The 18,749-nt window shown below is 42.2% G+C and overlaps 2 protein-coding genes across 2 annotated transcripts in view; both read left to right on the top strand.

Moving 5' to 3' along the window:
• Positions 1-6,634: 6,634 nt before the first annotated feature.
• On the top strand, positions 6,635-14,903 carry eno3 (enolase 3, (beta, muscle)). Its single transcript, XM_042401781.1, has 14 exons — positions 6,635-6,741; positions 10,290-10,379; positions 10,560-10,655; positions 11,158-11,216; positions 11,321-11,390; positions 11,475-11,608; positions 11,738-11,854; positions 11,945-12,050; positions 12,151-12,348; positions 12,694-12,770; positions 12,912-13,036; positions 13,158-13,266; positions 14,567-14,625; positions 14,720-14,903. The coding sequence occupies exons 2-14, from the start codon at positions 10,295-10,297 to the stop codon at positions 14,787-14,789; spliced, it is 1,305 nt and encodes a 434-aa protein (XP_042257715.1). The 5' UTR covers positions 6,635-6,741; positions 10,290-10,294; the 3' UTR covers positions 14,790-14,903.
• Positions 14,904-18,470: 3,567 nt separating this feature from the next.
• Positions 18,471-18,749, top strand: part of si:ch73-265d7.2 (C-type natriuretic peptide 2) — a 4,577-nt gene continuing 4,298 nt past the window's right edge. Inside the window, exon 1 of the mRNA XM_042402033.1 lies at positions 18,471-18,749. This exon is cut by the window's right edge and continues 16 nt beyond it. The gene's annotated coding sequence lies outside the window, so the exon portion shown is untranslated.

Genomic DNA, 18,749 nt, shown 5'->3' with positions numbered 1-18,749 from the left:
CTAATACTACTGCCACTACACTATTATTACTACTACTGTTACTGCTAATGCTACTGCCACTACACTATTATTACTACTACTGTTACTGCTAATACTACTGCCAATACACTATTATTACTACTACTGTTACTGCTAATACTACTGCCACTACACTATTATTACTACTACTGTTACTGCTAATACTACTGCCACTACACTATTATTACTACTACTGTTACTGCTAATACTACTGCCACCACACTATTACTACTACTACTGTTACTGCTAATACTACTGCCACTACACTATTACTACTACTACTGTTACTGCTAATACTACTGCCACTACACTATTACTACTATTACTGTTACTGCTAATACTACTGCCACTACACTATTACCACTACTACTGTTACTGCTAATACTACTGCCACTACACTATTACCACTACTACTGTTACTGCTAATACTACTGCCACTACACTATTACCACTACTACTGTTACTGCTAATACTACTGCCACTACACTATTACCACTACTACTGTTACTGCTAATACTACTGCCACTACACTATTACTACTATTACTGTTACTGCTAATACTACTGCCACTACACTATTACCACTACTACTGTTACTGCTAATACTACTGCCACTACACTATTACCACTACTACTGTTACTGCTAATACTACTGCCACTACACTATTACTACTACTACTGTTACTGCTAATACTACTGCCACTACACTATTACTACTACTACTGTTACTGCTAATACTACTGCCACTACACTATTACTACTACTACTGTTACTGCTAATACTACTGCCACTACACTATTACCACTACTACTGTTACTGCTAATACTACTGCCACTACACTATTACCACTACTACTGTTACTGCTAATACTACTGCCACTACACTATTACCACTACTACTGTTACTGCTAATACTACTGCCACTACACTATTATTACTACTACTGTTACTGCTAATACTACTGCCAATACACTATTATTACTACTACTGTTACTGCTAATACTACTGCCACTACACTATTACCACTACTACTGTTACTGCTAATACTACTGCCACTACACTATTACTACTACTACTGTTACTGCTAATACTACTGCCACTACACTATTATTACTACTACTGTTACTGCTAATACTACTGCCACTACACTATTATTACTACTACTGTTATTGCTAATACTACTGCCACTACACTATTATTACTACTACTGTTATTGCTAATACTACTGCCACTACATTATTACTACTACTACTGTTACTGCTAATACTACTGCCACTACACTATTACCACTATTACTGTTACTGCTAATACTACTGCCACTACACTATTACCACTACTACTGTTACCGCTAATACTACTGCCACTACACTATTACCACTACTACTGTTACCGCTAATACTACTGCCACTACACTATTACTACTACTACTGTTACTGCTAATACTACTGCCACTACACTATTACTACTACTACTGTTACTGCTAATACTACTGCCACTACACTATTACTACTACTACTGTTACTGCTAATACTACTGCCACTACACTATTACTACTACTACTGTTACTGCTAATACTACTGCCACTACACTATTACTACTACTACTGTTACTGCTAATACTACTGCCACTACACTATTATTACTACTACTGTTACTGCTAATACTACTGCCACTACACTATTACTACTACTACTGTTACTGCTAATACTACTGCCACTACACTATTATTACTACTACTGTTACTGCTAATACTACTGCCACTACACTATTACTACTATTACTGTTACTGCTAATACTACTGCCACTACACTATTACTACTATTACTGTTACTGCTAATACTACTGCCACTAAACTATTACTACTACTACTGTTACCGCTAATACTACTGCCACTACACTATTACTACTATTACTGTTACTGCTAATACTACTGCCACTACACTATTACCACTACTACTGTTACTGCTAATACTACTGCCACTACACTATTACCACTACTACTGTTACTGCTAATACTACTGCCACTACACTATTACTACTACTACTGTTACTGCTAATACTACTGCCACTACACTATTACTACTACTACTGTTACTGCTAATACTACTGCCACCACACTATTACTACTACTACTGTTACTGCTAATACTACTGCCAATACACTATTATTACTACTACTGTTACTGCTAATACTACTGCCAATACACTATTACTACTACTACTGTTACTGCTAATACTACTGCCACTACACTATTACCACTACTACTGTTACTGCTAATACTACTGCCACTACACTATTATTACTACTACTGTTACTGCTAATACTACTGCCACTACACTATTATTACTACTACTGTTACTGCTAATACTACTGCCACTACACTATTATTACTACTACTGTTACTGCTAATACTACTGCCACTACACTATTATTACTACTACTGTTACTGCTAATACTACTGCCACTACACCATTACCACTACTACTGTTATTGCTAATACTACTGCCACTACACTATTACTACTACTACTGTTACTGCTAATACTACTGCCACTACACTATTATTACTACTACTGTTACTGCTAATACTACTGCCACTACACTATTATTACTACTACTGTTACTGCTAATACTACTGCCACCACACTATTACTACTACTACTGTTACTGCTAATACTACTGCCACCACACTATTACTACTACTACTGTTACTGCTAATACTACTGCCACTACACTATTACCACTACTACTGTTACTGCTAATACTACTGCCACCACACTATTACTACTACTACTGTTACTGCTAATACTACTGCCACTACACTATTACTACTACTACTGTTACTGCTAATACTACTGCCACTACACTATTACTACTACTACTGTTACTGCTAATACTACTGCCACTACACTATTACTACTACTACTGTTACTGCTAATACTACTGCCACTACACTATTAATACTACTACTGTTACTGCTAATACTACTGCCACTACACTATTACTACTACTACTGTTACTGCTAATACTACTGCCACTACACTATTACTACTACTACTGTTACTGCTAATACTACTGCCACTACACTATTACTACTACTACTGTTACTGCTAATACTACTGCCACTACACTATCACTACTACTACTGTTACTGCTAATACTACTGCCACTACACTATTATTACTACTACTGTTACTGCTAATACTACTGCCACTACACTATTACTACTACTACTGTTACTGCTAATACTACTGCCACTACACTATTATTACTACTACTGTTACTGCTAATACTACTGCCACTACACTATTATTACTACTACTGTTACTGCTAATACTACTGCCACTACACTATTACTACTACTACTGTTACTGCTAATACTACTGCCACTACACTATCACTACTACTACTGTTACTGCTAATACTACTGCCACTACACTATTATTACTACTACTGTTACTGCTAATACTACTGCCACTACACTATTACTACTACTACTGTTACTGCTAATACTACTGCCACTACACTATTATTACTACTACTGTTACTGCTAATACTACTGCCACTACACTATTATTACTACTACTGTTACTGCTAATACTACTGCCACTACACTATTACTACTACTACTGTTACTGCTAATACTACTGCCACTACACTATCACTACTACTACTGTTACTGCTAATACTACTGCCACTACACTATTATTACTACTACTGTTACTGCTAATACTACTGCCACTACACTATTATTACTACTACTGTTACTGCTAATACTACTGCCACTACACTATTACTACTACTACTGTTACTGCTAATACTACTGCCACTACACTATTACCACTACTACTGTTACTGCTAATACTACTGCCACTACACTATTACCACTACTACTGTTACTGCTAATACTACTGCCACTACACTATTACTACTACTACTGTTACTGCTAATACTACTGCCACTACACTATTACTACTACTACTGTTACTGCTAATACTACTGCCACTACACTATTACTACTACTACTGTTACTGCTAATACTACTGCCACTACACTATTACCACTACTACTGTTACTGCTAATACTACTGCCACTACACTATTACCACTACTACTGTTACTGCTAATACTACTGCCACTACACTATTACTACTACTACTGTTACTGCTAATACTACTGCCACTACACTATTACTACTACTACTGTTACTGCTAATACTACTGCCACTACACTATTACCACTACTTATATTATTGCCACTACTACTACTGCTACGCTGCTACTAATATTACTTCCACTACTACTCTGTTACTATTTACTACACTATTATTAATATTACTGTATATTACCATTACTATTAATAATAAGACCTCTACTACTGCTACAAAATTACTACCAATAATACTATTACTACACTACTGTTTATATTAATATTACTACTACTACACTATTACTACTACTACTGTTTATATTACTATGACTAATATTACTGTATATTACCACTACTACTAATATTACTTCTACTACTGCTATAAAATTACTACTACTACTGTTATATTATATAGTACTACTACTACACTATTACTACTACTACTGTTTACATTAATATTACTAATATTACTGTATATTACCATTACTATATATACTACCACTGTTAATAATACTACTACTACCAATACTTTATACTGACCGTACTGACTACCGTACTACTAATTGCAAATACTACCATAATTTCTTTTGTTACTAATACTAATAATATGCTACTGTTACTTCTACTTCTACTACCACTACTGCTATTACTTTTCAAATACTACCTCTGCAGCTGCTGGTAGTACAACATGTGGTACTACTACTGCAGTTCTCCCTCAACACTACTACAACTACTGCACTCACCAGTAATGTTTACAGTGAATTGTACACTTGCATGCAAGTGTTAATATTTGGAAAGACTGCAACACTGCAGTGATATAGAAACACACGGTTAAAGTATAAAATCAAAGAGTATTTAGTGTATAAGAGTAGATTCCTGCTGCGGTCATGTGCAGTTATATTTAGCCTGCAGTAAAGGCTACAGGGACGCTGAACAGACCACAGTGTGTACAGTCACTCAGTGTGTGTGTGAGTGAAGTACAGTTAAAGGTGAGTGTAAAGGGTACGGTGTCTTGTGTAAGTGTGTGTCTGTGTGTGTGTGTGTGTGTGTGGTGTGTGTGTGTGTGTGTGTGTGTTGGGGTTACTGCCCTTTGCAGTGAATGCTGAGCCGTTCTCACATTTCCCCTTTAGATGAACTTTGACCTTCTCTATCTGAGTTAGGGACCGTCACACTAGTGCACACCACAGAGGGAAACAGCATTATTCAGACCTCTGACATTAATGTGAAAAATACATATAACACTATGTCTGCATGTGTGTGTGAGTGCATACAGTCTTATTTCTTATTAGCAGAATCATCTTTAAGGACAATGATTTTGCTATAATACTCCTATATAATGTGAATTTAGTACAGTACAGTACTCAGTTATAATAAATAAATAAATAAATAATGGCCGGGTTACAAATTAATTCTCAAGACTTAGAGAGATTTAGAATTCTTAAAATCAGAACTTAATAAAATAAAATATTAATTTTGGGAACAGATACATCACTGATCGCCTGCTAACACTGCTACTGCCAATACTGCTACCACTATTACTAATACTGCTACTACCTCTGTTAATTATCCAATACTGCTACAATTACTGCTAATACTGCTACTGCTATTATAAACACTGCTAACACTGCTATCATAACTGCTAACACTGCTGAAACCACATCAAAGATGAGCAGTTTAACCGCCCTGCCACTGCTAATATGCTTATATTGCTGCTATAACTGCTATAATTGCTAAAACTATTGCTAACACTGCTACTATTATTGCTAACACTGCTATAATAACTGCTAAAACTCCTGAAACTATTGCTAATACTGCTAACATGATATAATAACCATTAAAACTCCTGTTGCTAATACTGCTACTGCTATTGGTAATACTGCTAACACTGCTATCATAACTGCTAAAACTGCTGAAACTACATCAAAGCTGAGCAGTTTAACTGCCCTGCCACTGCTATTGTGCTAATACTGCTAACTTTGCTATAATAACTGCTAAAACTGCTGAAACTATCACTGATACTGCTACTTCTGCTAATTATCTGATGCTGCTACAACTACCTCAAATTCTGCTAACACTGCTATAATAACTGCTGGAACTGCTGAAACTATTGCTAATACTGCTAAGTACTTCTGCTAATATTGCTTTTATTACTGCTAATAGAAAACTGTAAATACAGCTACAATATATACTGCTACAGCTATTGTTAACACCATAAAAATATAAATTTATATAGTAAATATGCCATGAGTTAAGAGTTTACATCAATGCAGGTTCCTCTAATGTAATTTTAGGTTGTTGTCTGAACCAAATGATGTTCATCTCTTCCTAACTGATATTAGTGTCGGAGGAACTGCTGTGTCAGCTCTTTGTGCAGCAGGTTTTTCTTTTTTCCTGCAGTCCCGTCGCTGCCAGACGCTCCCTGCCTGTCCACCAGCCCCCCCCCACCCCACCCCCTACAGGGAGCGTCTATAAAAACCCTGCAGCCAGGCAGACGGACACTTTCCACGTCAGTCGGACAGTCAGACGGACGGACAGGCGGCCAAAGACGACACCCCTCCTTCCCTAAAAACACATCTCAGGTAGGCTGAAACAGAAGCTGTCTGGACCTAACGTCTGTCTGATGAATGAAAAAGTTTCAAACTGTTTGTTTCTGGATTTCCTGGTCTGGTGTCAACCTCAGTCTGGTTCAGTTTGGAGGAGTTTGCAGAGAGAGTTTGTGTGCTTGATCTGCCTGCGACTCAGATACCTGCACACAAGTGTTTCAGCCCAAATCTCATCGTCTAGTTTGATTCTTCGTCTAAAACCAAAAGACAGAAACCGTCAAAAGCTGCGACCTTCAGCTGCAGGGAGGTCAAAGAACGGCTGCAGAGCAGAACGGCTGAAATGCGACAAACAGCATTAAAGCACAAAGTCCAGACAGAGAGGGAGAGACAGGCAGACAGACAGGTGGAGAGAGAGAGACAGACAGACAGACAGGTAGAGAGAGAGAGACAGACAAGTAGAGAGAGAGAGACAGACAAGTAGAGAGACAGACAGACAGACAGACAGACAGGCAGCATTTACTGTATACATTACATGAATAAATCAAAGTACTTGATAACAGTGAAAGTAGCAGCCTGGTAGCAGTATTAGCATTAATGTAGCAGAGCATCTGCAGTAGTCATTGTAGTTTTAGTAGTATTTTAGGAGTACCAGAAGGGTTAGCAGTAGTTTTAGCAGTAGTAAGAAGTAGTTTTAGCAGTACTGAGTAGTAGTTTTAGCAGTAGTACTGGGAGTAGAAGAAGCGTGTCTGTGTGTGAGTACAGTAAAGTCTTTGTAAAGACCATCGATGGTCTCAAGTGTACTTTAAGTACCCAGCTGTTGTTCTGTCGGCATATCTGACCTATCACTGCACACACACACACACACACACACACACACACATGCCCAGTACAGTCCCAGCATGTTTTAGTCTGTGGGCAAACTGGCGAGAACCACCGAGGAGAAGGCAGGAAGTTACACCAGACAGCCCTCGCCGTGTTTCCACCCTGTGGTATCACACCGTTACTGCCTAAATCTAAACTTTGTCTTCACACTCACAAACTGTTCAGGAGCAAATTTAACACATTTTTTACATTTGAGAACAGTAAAAACAGTAAAAAAGGCATTTTATATACAGAAATGGAAATAAAATGTATGAATATTTGTTATTTTTGTGCAGGTGAGACACATTTTTGTACGTATAAATGTACAAAATTGACCCGTATTCATTCAAAGCTTCAAATATCACCGTTGAAATGAATGATAGTGTGCTGCTACTGGAAGCAGAGGACACTCTGCAGCTTCATTCAGGACTCATTATGAGCAGCATGTAAGGGTTCATGTAAACACCTGTCACCTTCATCACTGTAACATATTATTGTATGAATGAAACCAGGTTGCTGATCGAGTAAAAATAGTTGAAATAAATAACTGATGACGTCTCCAGCAAACACGTTCAGTTACAATCTGCTGCCTGAGGCCGTCGGCGTCTCACAGATGATTGATGTTTTTTCATAGGTGACTATTTATACACTGTTTGACTGACAGCGAGAGGTTTATACAGCAGCAGCAGCACCTCTGCATGTCTTATATCTGCTAATAACTGGATCTGCAACCTGTTTATTAATGATGAATTGAAGGACTTCAACTTCGTCCCTGCAGGCGATTCCAGAAATTTTGGCATTTTCTGTTTCCTGTGTTGGTGTAAAACCTGCAGCGACGGTTCATATTTCAGGAGCGCGTGTTAATACTCGGACTAGTTTCTCGTTGCTGTGGTCTGTCATGAGGCTGATGTAGCTCAGTGACAGTAAAGAGACGGAGCTGCAGTCATCAGAGAGGCTGATATCGTCTCGCAGTCACACATATCTCTGTAAATGTCACCGACGGTAACACGCGTGTGCGTGTAATTCTATAACAGCGCACGGCGAGTCATGACTTCTGTGGAAAGGTCACAGAAAAGGTCAAAGGGTTTTACACACACACACACACACGTTGTCCTAGGTCACTTCTGGGGACATTATATAGACTTACATTAATTTCCCGGAGACTTACTCTAACCTTAATATAACCCTAAACTTACCTTAATATAACCCTTACACTCAACCACTGACATAAACATCAGCTTTTTACTTATTGAGGACACGACTGTTGTTGCCCCAATTAACTGGTCTTTAGTCTAAAATCTGTCCTATGACACACACACACACACACACACACACACACACACTGCATTAATAACTCTGTAGAGGACTCATGTAGAGGTTTGACCCCCCCCCCCCTCCTCTATCACTGCAATGGTCTCTCCCTGCTGTTGGTCTCTGCCGTTGGTCTGTTTAGCTGCCTGTTATGAGAGAAGCTCTCTGATTGGCTGAGTGGGAGTAGGGGGGCGGGTTTGTTAGGGGATAAGGGGCTGCCGCCTGCAGACATGGAGGCATCATGGCGTTGCACAGGATCAGTGCTGCAGGTCTGACATATACACACACACACACACACACACACACACACACACAAACACGCACACATGCACACACACACTCACACTCACACACACACACACACACACACACTGGGTTTAGCAGTTAGACATAATGAGTGTTGCTTATTTTTCAAGGTCACTGCTTATCATCTGTTTCTCACTGTGTCTCTACTGCTGCTTCATATCAACACAAGTGAGACTTTGACTTGTAGCAGTTTCTTCTTCTATGAAGTTGCCTTGTTGAGTCCGTTGAACCTGCCGCTGTAGTTTATCCTGAGCAGACAGGTGCGGATATATAAAGCCGGGTGAAGCTGCAGAGTTTCAGCCCTTTGTATAAAACAGCGTACACATGCCAGTCCTGCTATGCCAATGTTAAACTTACCAAGTGTTCTACATGACTTCAGTTCCCAGAACAGGTTTCTGTCCTGTTCTACTAATCCGAGGACCGCGTCCTTTCCCATTGTGACCAACACTAAAGTCCGTCCTACACACCTGACAGAATGCACGGTTGTTTCCTAACAGACTTTTTGTCAGGATGGTAAAATAGTCTCTTGCTGTTTGTTAACTGAATGACTGTCATGACTTCCCAAAGAGAAGAAGACAGGGGCAAGGATGCTGCTTGCTGTATGCTGCCACCTGCTGGACAGTTATGGGTATAGCAGGGCTTTGTTGGCATAAATATCCAAGTCTTTGGATCTTGATGAATTGAAACAACTTGATTCAGCCAATCAGGATTCTGTATAAGTGTAAAAAGGGAAAGATTCGGGAGATTCATGGGGGAAATTACAAAACAGGAAGGGAGAAACCCGGGAGTGTTGAAAGGTCTGCTTCTGTAATAAAACAGTAGATCTTTATAATGACCTCGTCTTTTGGTTTCATCTTCACAACAACACTGAACGTCTCTGAACAGTTTAAAGTAACTCCGCCCCCTCTGCCTCGTCCGTCCTGTACTGACGTCCCATTGGTGGACAGTTAAGAATGATTCCTCGCTGTGTTATCTTGCTTCACATGAAGGATCTCAGGAGTCGTTTATATGTAAACTGTCCGGCGGATCACATCAGCACATCGTCTGCATATACAGCAAACATGTCAAAGAGCTCATGTCTTTTATTTTCTGTCTGTCTCCCACAGTCAGGATGTCGATCACTAAGATTCACGCTCGTGAGATTCTGGACTCCAGAGGAAACCCCACCGTGGAGGTTGACCTGTGGACAGCCAAAGGTGAGGACACACAAGCTTTTAGTTTGTTTCTAAATCGACAGAAATCCTCGACATGTTTCATCTCTGTGCGCTCAGTGCAGAGACAGGTTTAGCCTAGCTTAGCACAAATCTGTAAATCAACATCCACCTTCCAACATCTCCACATGTCTCTCTCTCTCTCTCTGCCTGTCTGTCTCTCAGGTCATTTCAGGGCAGCAGTTCCCAGCGGTGCCTCAACTGGAGTCCATGAGGCTCTGGAGCTCCGTGATGGAGACAAGGCCCGCTTCCTGGGCAAAGGTACGAGCAAGGCAGTAACATGCTGAGGGTTCAGATCCTCACAGATGTGAAGATTTCGGTAACACTTTATTTTACAGGTCCTTTATTTTTACACTTATTTCCTGTTGTTGTTTCTTAAAAACTCTATAGTTAGAACATTTCCTGTAAATTATGTAACCCTCTCAAAGAAATGTCCTAATTATTAGCAGCAGCTACTTTAAGGAAACCTTATATGCTAATGTATCATTTGTCACAGAATCTTATTTATTGAGAATTTTTGCAATTTAACAACTACTACTACAAATATTATGAGTGGGTTCATACCAATAAACCAACTTTACACTTTTTACATTTTTCTCTTACAATTTGTACCAAATTGCACTACTCTCTCTGTAAATATTACTGCGAAATACCAGCAAATTATTTAGACATTTCCTGAAAATTAGTATAATAACATTGATAGACGTGTAAAATAGATTTCCTGCACACCAGTACAAATTCCTGTTTTTGTTCTTCTCTGCAGGTACTCTTAAGGCTGTGGATCATGTGAACAAGGACATCGCCCCCAAGCTGATTGAGAAGGTATCAGTAAAAAATCAATATGTTTCAAATATCAATCAAACATGTCTAATAGCACAAACCTGTTTGGGCACTTAGATAACGTCTCTGTCTGTCTCTCTCTCCAGAAATTCAGCGTTGTCGAGCAGGAGAAGATCGACAAATTCATGCTGGAGTTGGACGGCACTGAGAACAAATGTAAGGACCTGTCTGTCTCTCTATCTGTGTGTCTGTCTGACGTGTCTGTCTGCCTCACTGACCCGTCTATCTGTTCTCCTGCAGCTAAGTTTGGAGCCAATGCCATCCTGGGCGTGTCGCTGGCCGTCTGCAAGGCCGGAGCAGCGGAGAAGGGCGTTCCTCTGTACCGCCACATCGCTGACCTCGCCGGACACAAGGAAGTCATTCTTCCTGTTCCTGTGAGTGGAAAATTGACTTTTACACAGCAAGATAACTGTCACTAAAAATGTGTCAAGTACTGTTGTCTGGTAACAGTTGAAGATGACCAGTCAGTCAGTCTGTTATAAACATTTTCTTCTCGTCTGCAGGCCTTCAACGTCATCAACGGTGGAAGCCACGCTGGCAACAAACTGGCCATGCAGGAGTTCATGATTCTGCCAGTCGGTGCCGCCAACTTCCACGATGCCATGAGGATCGGAGCTGAGGTGCTAAAGATTTAACATCGAGCTGGAATCATGTTTCTCTGAAGATAAACATGAATTAACACTGTGTGTGTGTGTTGTGTGTGTGTGCAGGTCTACCACAACCTGAAGAGTGTGATCAAGGCAAAGTACGGCAAAGACGCCACCAACGTGGGAGATGAGGGTGGTTTCGCCCCCAACATCCTGGAGAACAATGAGGGTGAGACATCTGTCTGCCTGCCTGTCTGCATCTCTCTCTCTCTCTGTATATCTGTCTCACCTCCACCCTTGTTCCCGCCTTGCCGTCTGTCTCTCTGCAGCTCTGGAGCTGCTGAAGTCTGCCATTGAGAAGGCCGGCTACCCCGACAAGATCATCATTGGCATGGATGTGGCTGCCTCCGAGTTCTACCGCAGCGGAAAGTACGACCTGGACTTCAAGTCCCCCGACGACCCAGCCAGACACATCAGTGGCGAGAAGCTGGGAGACCTGTACCGCGACTTCATCAAGCACTACCCCGGTAACTTCTAGAGAACACTTTAAAGGCCTGCTCACAATGGCAGAGGTGGAAGAAGTACTCAGATCCTTTACTGCAGTAAAAGTACCAATACAGCAACGTAAAAATATCCCATTACAAGTAAAAGTCCTGCACGAAAATTTTAACTTGATGCAAAAAGCTCTTTTGACTGTCAAATAAAGGTTACAAATGGCAAAAAATTAAATTTCAGGGATAAAATAAGGAGATTCAGGAGATTCCTCTTTGCTCAGTGTGAAAACAGCAGATTTCTAATGGAAGTTGTGTATTGGGTTTTCAATAAATCAATTAATAAACGTTATCTGTCTCTCCCTCTCTCTCTGTCTCCAGTCCAGTCCATTGAGGATCCCTTCGACCAGGACGACTGGGAGCACTGGGCCAAGTTCACCGCCTCCACAGACATCCAGGTGAGACAGACTGACGGCTTGTTGCGTTTACACTGAACCAGGTTCCTCCAGTCGAAAAAAGAAAGTTCCTGGAATGTTTTCTGAGAATAATAAGTTATAAAACACATTAAAGTGACACATCTTTGTTTGCCAACCAATCAGATCGTAGGAGACGACCTGACTGTGACCAATCCCAAGAGGATCAAGACAGCTGTGGAGAAGAAGGCCTGCAACTGTCTGCTGCTCAAAGTCAACCAGATCGGCTCTGTCACCGAGTCTATCCAGGCGTAAGATGACTGATTAATTGATTGATTGAGACATGATGGTTAACTGGGGTCGAGTCAAAGCTCAGAACTAACTTGCATTTCTTTTCTCCCGTCTCTCTCTCTCTTCCTGTCTGTCTCTCAGGTGTAAGCTTGCCCAGAACAGCGGCTGGGGTGTGATGGTCAGCCATCGCTCCGGAGAGACTGAAGACACCTTCATCTCTGACCTGGTGGTCGGACTCTGCACTGGACAGGTAGACAGACAGACAGACAGACAGACAGACAGACAGGCAGACAGACAGACAGACAGATAGAAAGACAGACAGACAGACAGACAGACAGACAGACAGACAGACAGGCAGGCAGTAGGGTCTAACAGTACACAAAGTCCACGGTTCGGTATGATTTCAGCTGCTCATTGGCCGTAACGATTACTGACACAGTTAAGTTGCTGCAGCGGAAGGAGTCAGGAAACCTGCTGACAGCTGTTCATACTGATTTATGGTCTAACTGTATATAAAGTAGTGTAAACTAGCTCCACCTCCAGCAGCTACAACAGTAACATGCTGCTCTAACACTGATGCTTCACTATTAATAATCTAATGATGTCATATATAATAATATATCAGTCAGAGGGACCAAACCACTAGACGACTGTCACAGAGAGGGGAGGGAGACCACCGTCACGGAGAGGGGAGGGAGATGACCGTTACAGAGAGGGGAGGGAGACCACCGTCATGGAGAGGGGAGGGAGACGATCTTCACGGAGAGGGGAGGGAGACGATCTTCACGGAGAGGGGAGGGAGACGATCTTCACGGAGAGGGGAGGGAGACCACCGTCACAGAGAGGGGAGGGAGATGACCGTTACAGAGAGGGGAGGGAGACGACGGTCACGGAGAGGGGAGGGAGACGACGGTCATGGAGAGGGGAGGGAGACGATCTTCACGGAGAGGGGAGGGAGACGACCGTCACGGAGAGGGGAGGGAGATGACCGTCACAGAGAGGGGAGGGAGACGATCTTCACGGAGAGGGGAGGGAGACGATCTTCACGGAGAGGGGAGGGAGATGACCGTCATGGAGAGGGGAGGGAGACGACGGTCACGGAGAGGGGAGGGAGACGCGGTATCGTTTCACTACAGAGATAACGGAAGTACATTTTAATAGTGTTGCATTCGGTCAGTGTTATGAGTTCTCGTTTGTCATTCTGATGGCAGCAACACCGCAGGGTAACCATGGTAACCAGGCTACCTTGACTAAGCCGACTAGCATACATACATGAGCATGCTATAGCAAAGTGGTGCGCTGCCAAAACGTTCCAGGTGGAACTAGCGCTCTAGAATTATTGTTCCACGCGTCAGACTAAATGGACTATTAAACTATTTTGACAGTAATTGTTTGGGTCGAACCGTAACATCCACACCATGACAGTATGACATGACGACGAATACACGTACCGCACCACAGACAAACAGTACATGAATGAAAACACCAATTGACAACTACAACACAGTCTTCTTTTATCTCTGATTCACTGACATCTCTCTCTCTCTCAGATTAAGACCGGCGCCCCCTGCAGGTCAGAGCGTTTGGCCAAGTACAATCAGCTGATGAGGTGAGAACTTCCTGTCATTTAAAAAAAATGAAAGCATGGTTGTTTAGTTTACAGCCTGACCTCTGACCTCTAACCTCTGGCCTTTGACCCGCAGGATTGAGGAGGAGCTCGGCGCCAAGGCCAAGTTCGCCGGCAAGGACTTCCGCCACCCCAAGGTCCACTAAAGCCTTCCCTCCCCTCCGCCTGTCGCCATAACAACTGACAACGTGGCGGACGTGACTCCGACTGATGATGTTTTCTATAAAAAACAGATTCAATAAAGATTAAAGAATAAAACACGTCTGACTTCATGTTTTAATTATTTAATATTTATATTTATTCTTCATTTAACAATTGAATAAAGTACGAGAGACACAAACAGGTCTAAACGTGTGATTAAAGGTAGTTTATCCAAGAGATCTGCAGAGATTATTGTGCGCTGTATTAAGGGGAAGAAGGTTTGATGTATTTTGATAAACAACATCTGCACAGCCAAAAATGGTAATACAAGTTGTGATGCAAGTTTTTTTTGACTGTGTCCACATTAATACGTAAAATTAAAACAATCTCCATTTCAGAAATAATACTAACGCGCCCAAAAACACAAATCACTTGAATAATAACTGAATAATAACTGAATAATAACTGAATAATAACTAGCAGTAGCAGCATTATTAAAAGCAGAATTTAACTGTACAACTTCAGACCCTTTCAGACATGAACACACTCGTAAGTGTGATATCCGAGCTTTCCACCAGCACCTGAATGCAACACATGACTTTTTAGACTTTTCAGAGAAACGTCTAAAAAAAAAACACCAAACGTGTGAACAGCTGATATAATGTTGATTTATAAAGACGTTGAATGTGATTTTTTGGTTGTTTATGAATGAAAACAGAAGCAGACATTTCACACCATTAATCACGCCTGCACACACACACACACACACACACACACACACACAGCGGTGTGACGTCAATGCTGATTGGCTGAGTTTGGGAGTTTGTGGTGAAGGCAGTGTGTTGCCTGGCGATGAGCAGCAGCCGTGTGAAGTTTCACTGATGTGTTTCTGCTCTGAAAATAAAACAGCTTGTTTAAAATGAACTCCAGGAGAATATGAGTCACGACGACCGCGCACCAAATAACATTTATATTAGTTTTTATGAAAGTGTCTATGAGAAGCTTTTCAGCCTCTTTTAGCTCCTAGCTTTTGTTTTTCTGACACGTTTTCTGTCCGTTTCTACCATTTCAAACCCTCAAACATCAGTCATAGACGTTGTCATCATCAGCTCACTGGACTCACATTGAGCAGCAGTGAACTGAAGTCAGAAAAGAGATCAAATCAAACAAACATGGCGGTGAATGAAGTAACTGAACAGTTCGTGTTGCTTCAGTTCTGTCTGAGTCGGTGTATCTTTTATCTCGCTGTACAAACAGCAGGTGAAGAGTCAGAGGTTTCCCTCAGGACGTCACGTTATCAGCTGATCATGTGTCAGCCGTCCCGTTTACAGACCGTTTCAGCTGACATGAAGTAACGCTGCCTTCACTAAATAGTTTTAATTAAACTTAACCAAACCTGGTTGTTAGCAGCTGATAGCGTAGCGCTGGCTAACGTGTCAGCTGTTGACACAAGAGTCTCAATAACGGCGACAAATGTGTAATAAAAAACAGATTTGGTGGAGCTGTTAACAACTCATAGACATGTGAAATGTGACCCCGACTACACACTGCTTTTTGTAAGACGTCAAAAGACAAAAAGGTTGGAAACCACTGGTTTCATCTTTAACAATGTGTTGTATTTTAAAAGCTTGTTATATTATCCATTGTGTCAAATCTTCATCTGAAAAGTAACTAAAGCTGTCAAATAAATGTAGTGGAGTAGAAAGTACAATATTTCCCTCTGAAATGTAGAAAGTAGCATCACATGGAAATACTCAAGTGAAGTACAAGTACCTCTAAACTGTAGTAAAAGTACTGCGTTACCGTCCAGCTGTGTGTGAACGGATGTGTCTGTGTGTTTTATCTCTGCTCAGTTTAACTTTGTCTCAGCGTCCGAGGTTCATCGAGACGGTTTGACGTCACCGTGTTTACTCTCAGCAGCCTCGCTCCGTCCCAGAGTGCACCGGGGCACGGCCACCGACGTCATGAGCGGACGCTCGTTGACGTCAACCCGACCGTGACCTGCTGCGCTGCGTGTCAACAACCAGGTGAACCTGCTGATGAAGGAACACACCTGCCTGCAGCTCTGAAACAGGGTTGGTCGTGTCGGGTGGAGACACCTGCTGGTCGTCATGGGAACCGGTAATCAGACCAGAGGCTCCACTGCAGCTGTGTGCACTCAGTCACTGTTACTGAGTACTTGTTGCACAAGTAAAGTGTGTAAGATCTTTTTAATGACGTCACCGTGATGTCACATGATGTCACCGTGATGTCATCGTGTTCCCACACCTCGGATATGAATATGATGATTACATCATTGTTACTGATAGAAAAGATGGACGTGATAAGTTGTAATAAACCTGAAGGAGCTTTAATGTACTTGTGAGGACAGACTGATGTATTGATCCAGCGGTGAGTTGATTGATATCAGTGATTGATCTTCAGCTGCAGCCGCCGCCACCGTCTGCTAGAAGGCGGTTTGTGGGGACGAGCTGCTGGCAGAGTGTGTGTGTGTGTCGCTGTGGGGGGGCAGGAATGTTGTGTGCGTCACAAAAACACACACACACACACACACACACACACACACACACACACACACACACACACACAATAAGAATAGCTCATCAATCACCTTATTAGAGAGAAAGAGGTCACCGATCACAACAACACAGTGTGTGTGTGTGTGTGTGTGTGTGTGTGTGTGTGTGTGTGTGTGTTTAATGACCCCCCACCATCTTTGTCCCAGACAGACAAAACTCCGCCCCCCCGCCATTCAGCGGGACGCCTCTGACGCTATCGAGCACGCACATAAAACACACACACACACACACACACACCTATCCTTGGCACGATGTGAACCTCCGTAGCCCCTCCCCCTTCCACAGGAAATAGTTGCTAACGACGACCCGGTCGCCACGGTGATGGTTTACAAGGGGGCGGGATGACCGAGGTCAGGGGTCGTGAGGGTCTGACACCAGAGAGGAGCACGACGGTCCTGACAGTCTGTTTCACACCGCAGCTCCAGGTGGATTCACCTGCAGGTAACCATGGCAACAGGACGCCATGGTGCCTTCTCAAGGCCCTTTAGTGACTTCTGAAGGACCCTGAAACCTCCTCAAAGACCTCTCATGCCTTCCCAAAGACTCCTCAAGGACCTTTTGTGCCTTTTCAATGACGTCTGGTGCCTTATTAAGGATCTGGAACCTCCTGGGATCCAGAATCATACCTGGAAAGCCCTTAAAGACCCCTTTAAGCTCTTCAAGGCCAGATGAAACCTCCCCAAGGACCCCTGGAACATCTTCAAGTATCATTTTTCTCCCCTCAACTACCTCTGCTACCACCGGGAGCTACCATGGAACCCCCTCAAGGCATCCTGGAGTCATTTGAATGAGCATTCAAGCCTCCACATGGACCTCTGGTACCTTCTCAAGGACCCCTGGAACTTACTCAACAATCTAAGGACTCCTGGAAAGTCTTTAAGGGCCTTTCTTTCTCCATGATATCACCCTCAGACCTCCAGGATCGTCCTCAAGGACTCCTGGAGCATCTTCAAGGACCATTTCAGTGTCCTCACAGGCCTCAGGTACCTTCTCAAGGACTTTTCAGGACCTTTTTTTTGTGAATGAACATTTTCACATGTGATTCTGATTGGTTGATATTTTTGTCTCTTTCTTCTCTGTGTTTCAGTCAGTGTGTGTGTGTGTGTGTGTGTGTGTGTGTGTGTGTGTGTGTGTGAGACCGTCGTCGGGGGTAACAGCAGTAAGAATGTGTGACATCACAGCGCCGAGTCGTATAAAAGTCTGCGTCTGTCCTGCGTCCACAGACGCGTCCTGACACTGCGACAGGACAGACACCAGACCAACTGACACCAATAATCAATACTTTTATTGGAGGGAAAACTTATTGATTGGAAGCCGATTAGATTACTGATCGAAGGAAACGAGACGACAGCAGAACCTCCTGCAGTTTGTTTGTTGGAATATTTG

This window comes from Thunnus maccoyii, chromosome 22 (genome assembly GCF_910596095.1).
Source record: "Thunnus maccoyii chromosome 22, fThuMac1.1, whole genome shotgun sequence".
Lineage (NCBI taxonomy): Eukaryota > Metazoa > Chordata > Actinopteri > Scombriformes > Scombridae > Thunnus > Thunnus maccoyii.
The sequence above is the reverse complement of the archived record's forward strand: the minus strand, read 5'-3'. Positions and strand labels throughout refer to the sequence as shown.

Coding starts and splice junctions, on each gene's coding strand:
- eno3 (XM_042401781.1), top strand. CDS start 10,295: ATGTCGATCACTAAGATTCACGCTCGTGAGATTCTGGACTCCAGAGGA. Junction 12,771..12,911: donor CCGCCTCCACAGACATCCAG/GTGAGACAGACT, acceptor CCAACCAATCAG/ATCGTAGGAGACGACCTGAC. Junction 14,626..14,719: donor AAGTACAATCAGCTGATGAG/GTGAGAACTTCC, acceptor TTTGACCCGCAG/GATTGAGGAGGAGCTCGGCG.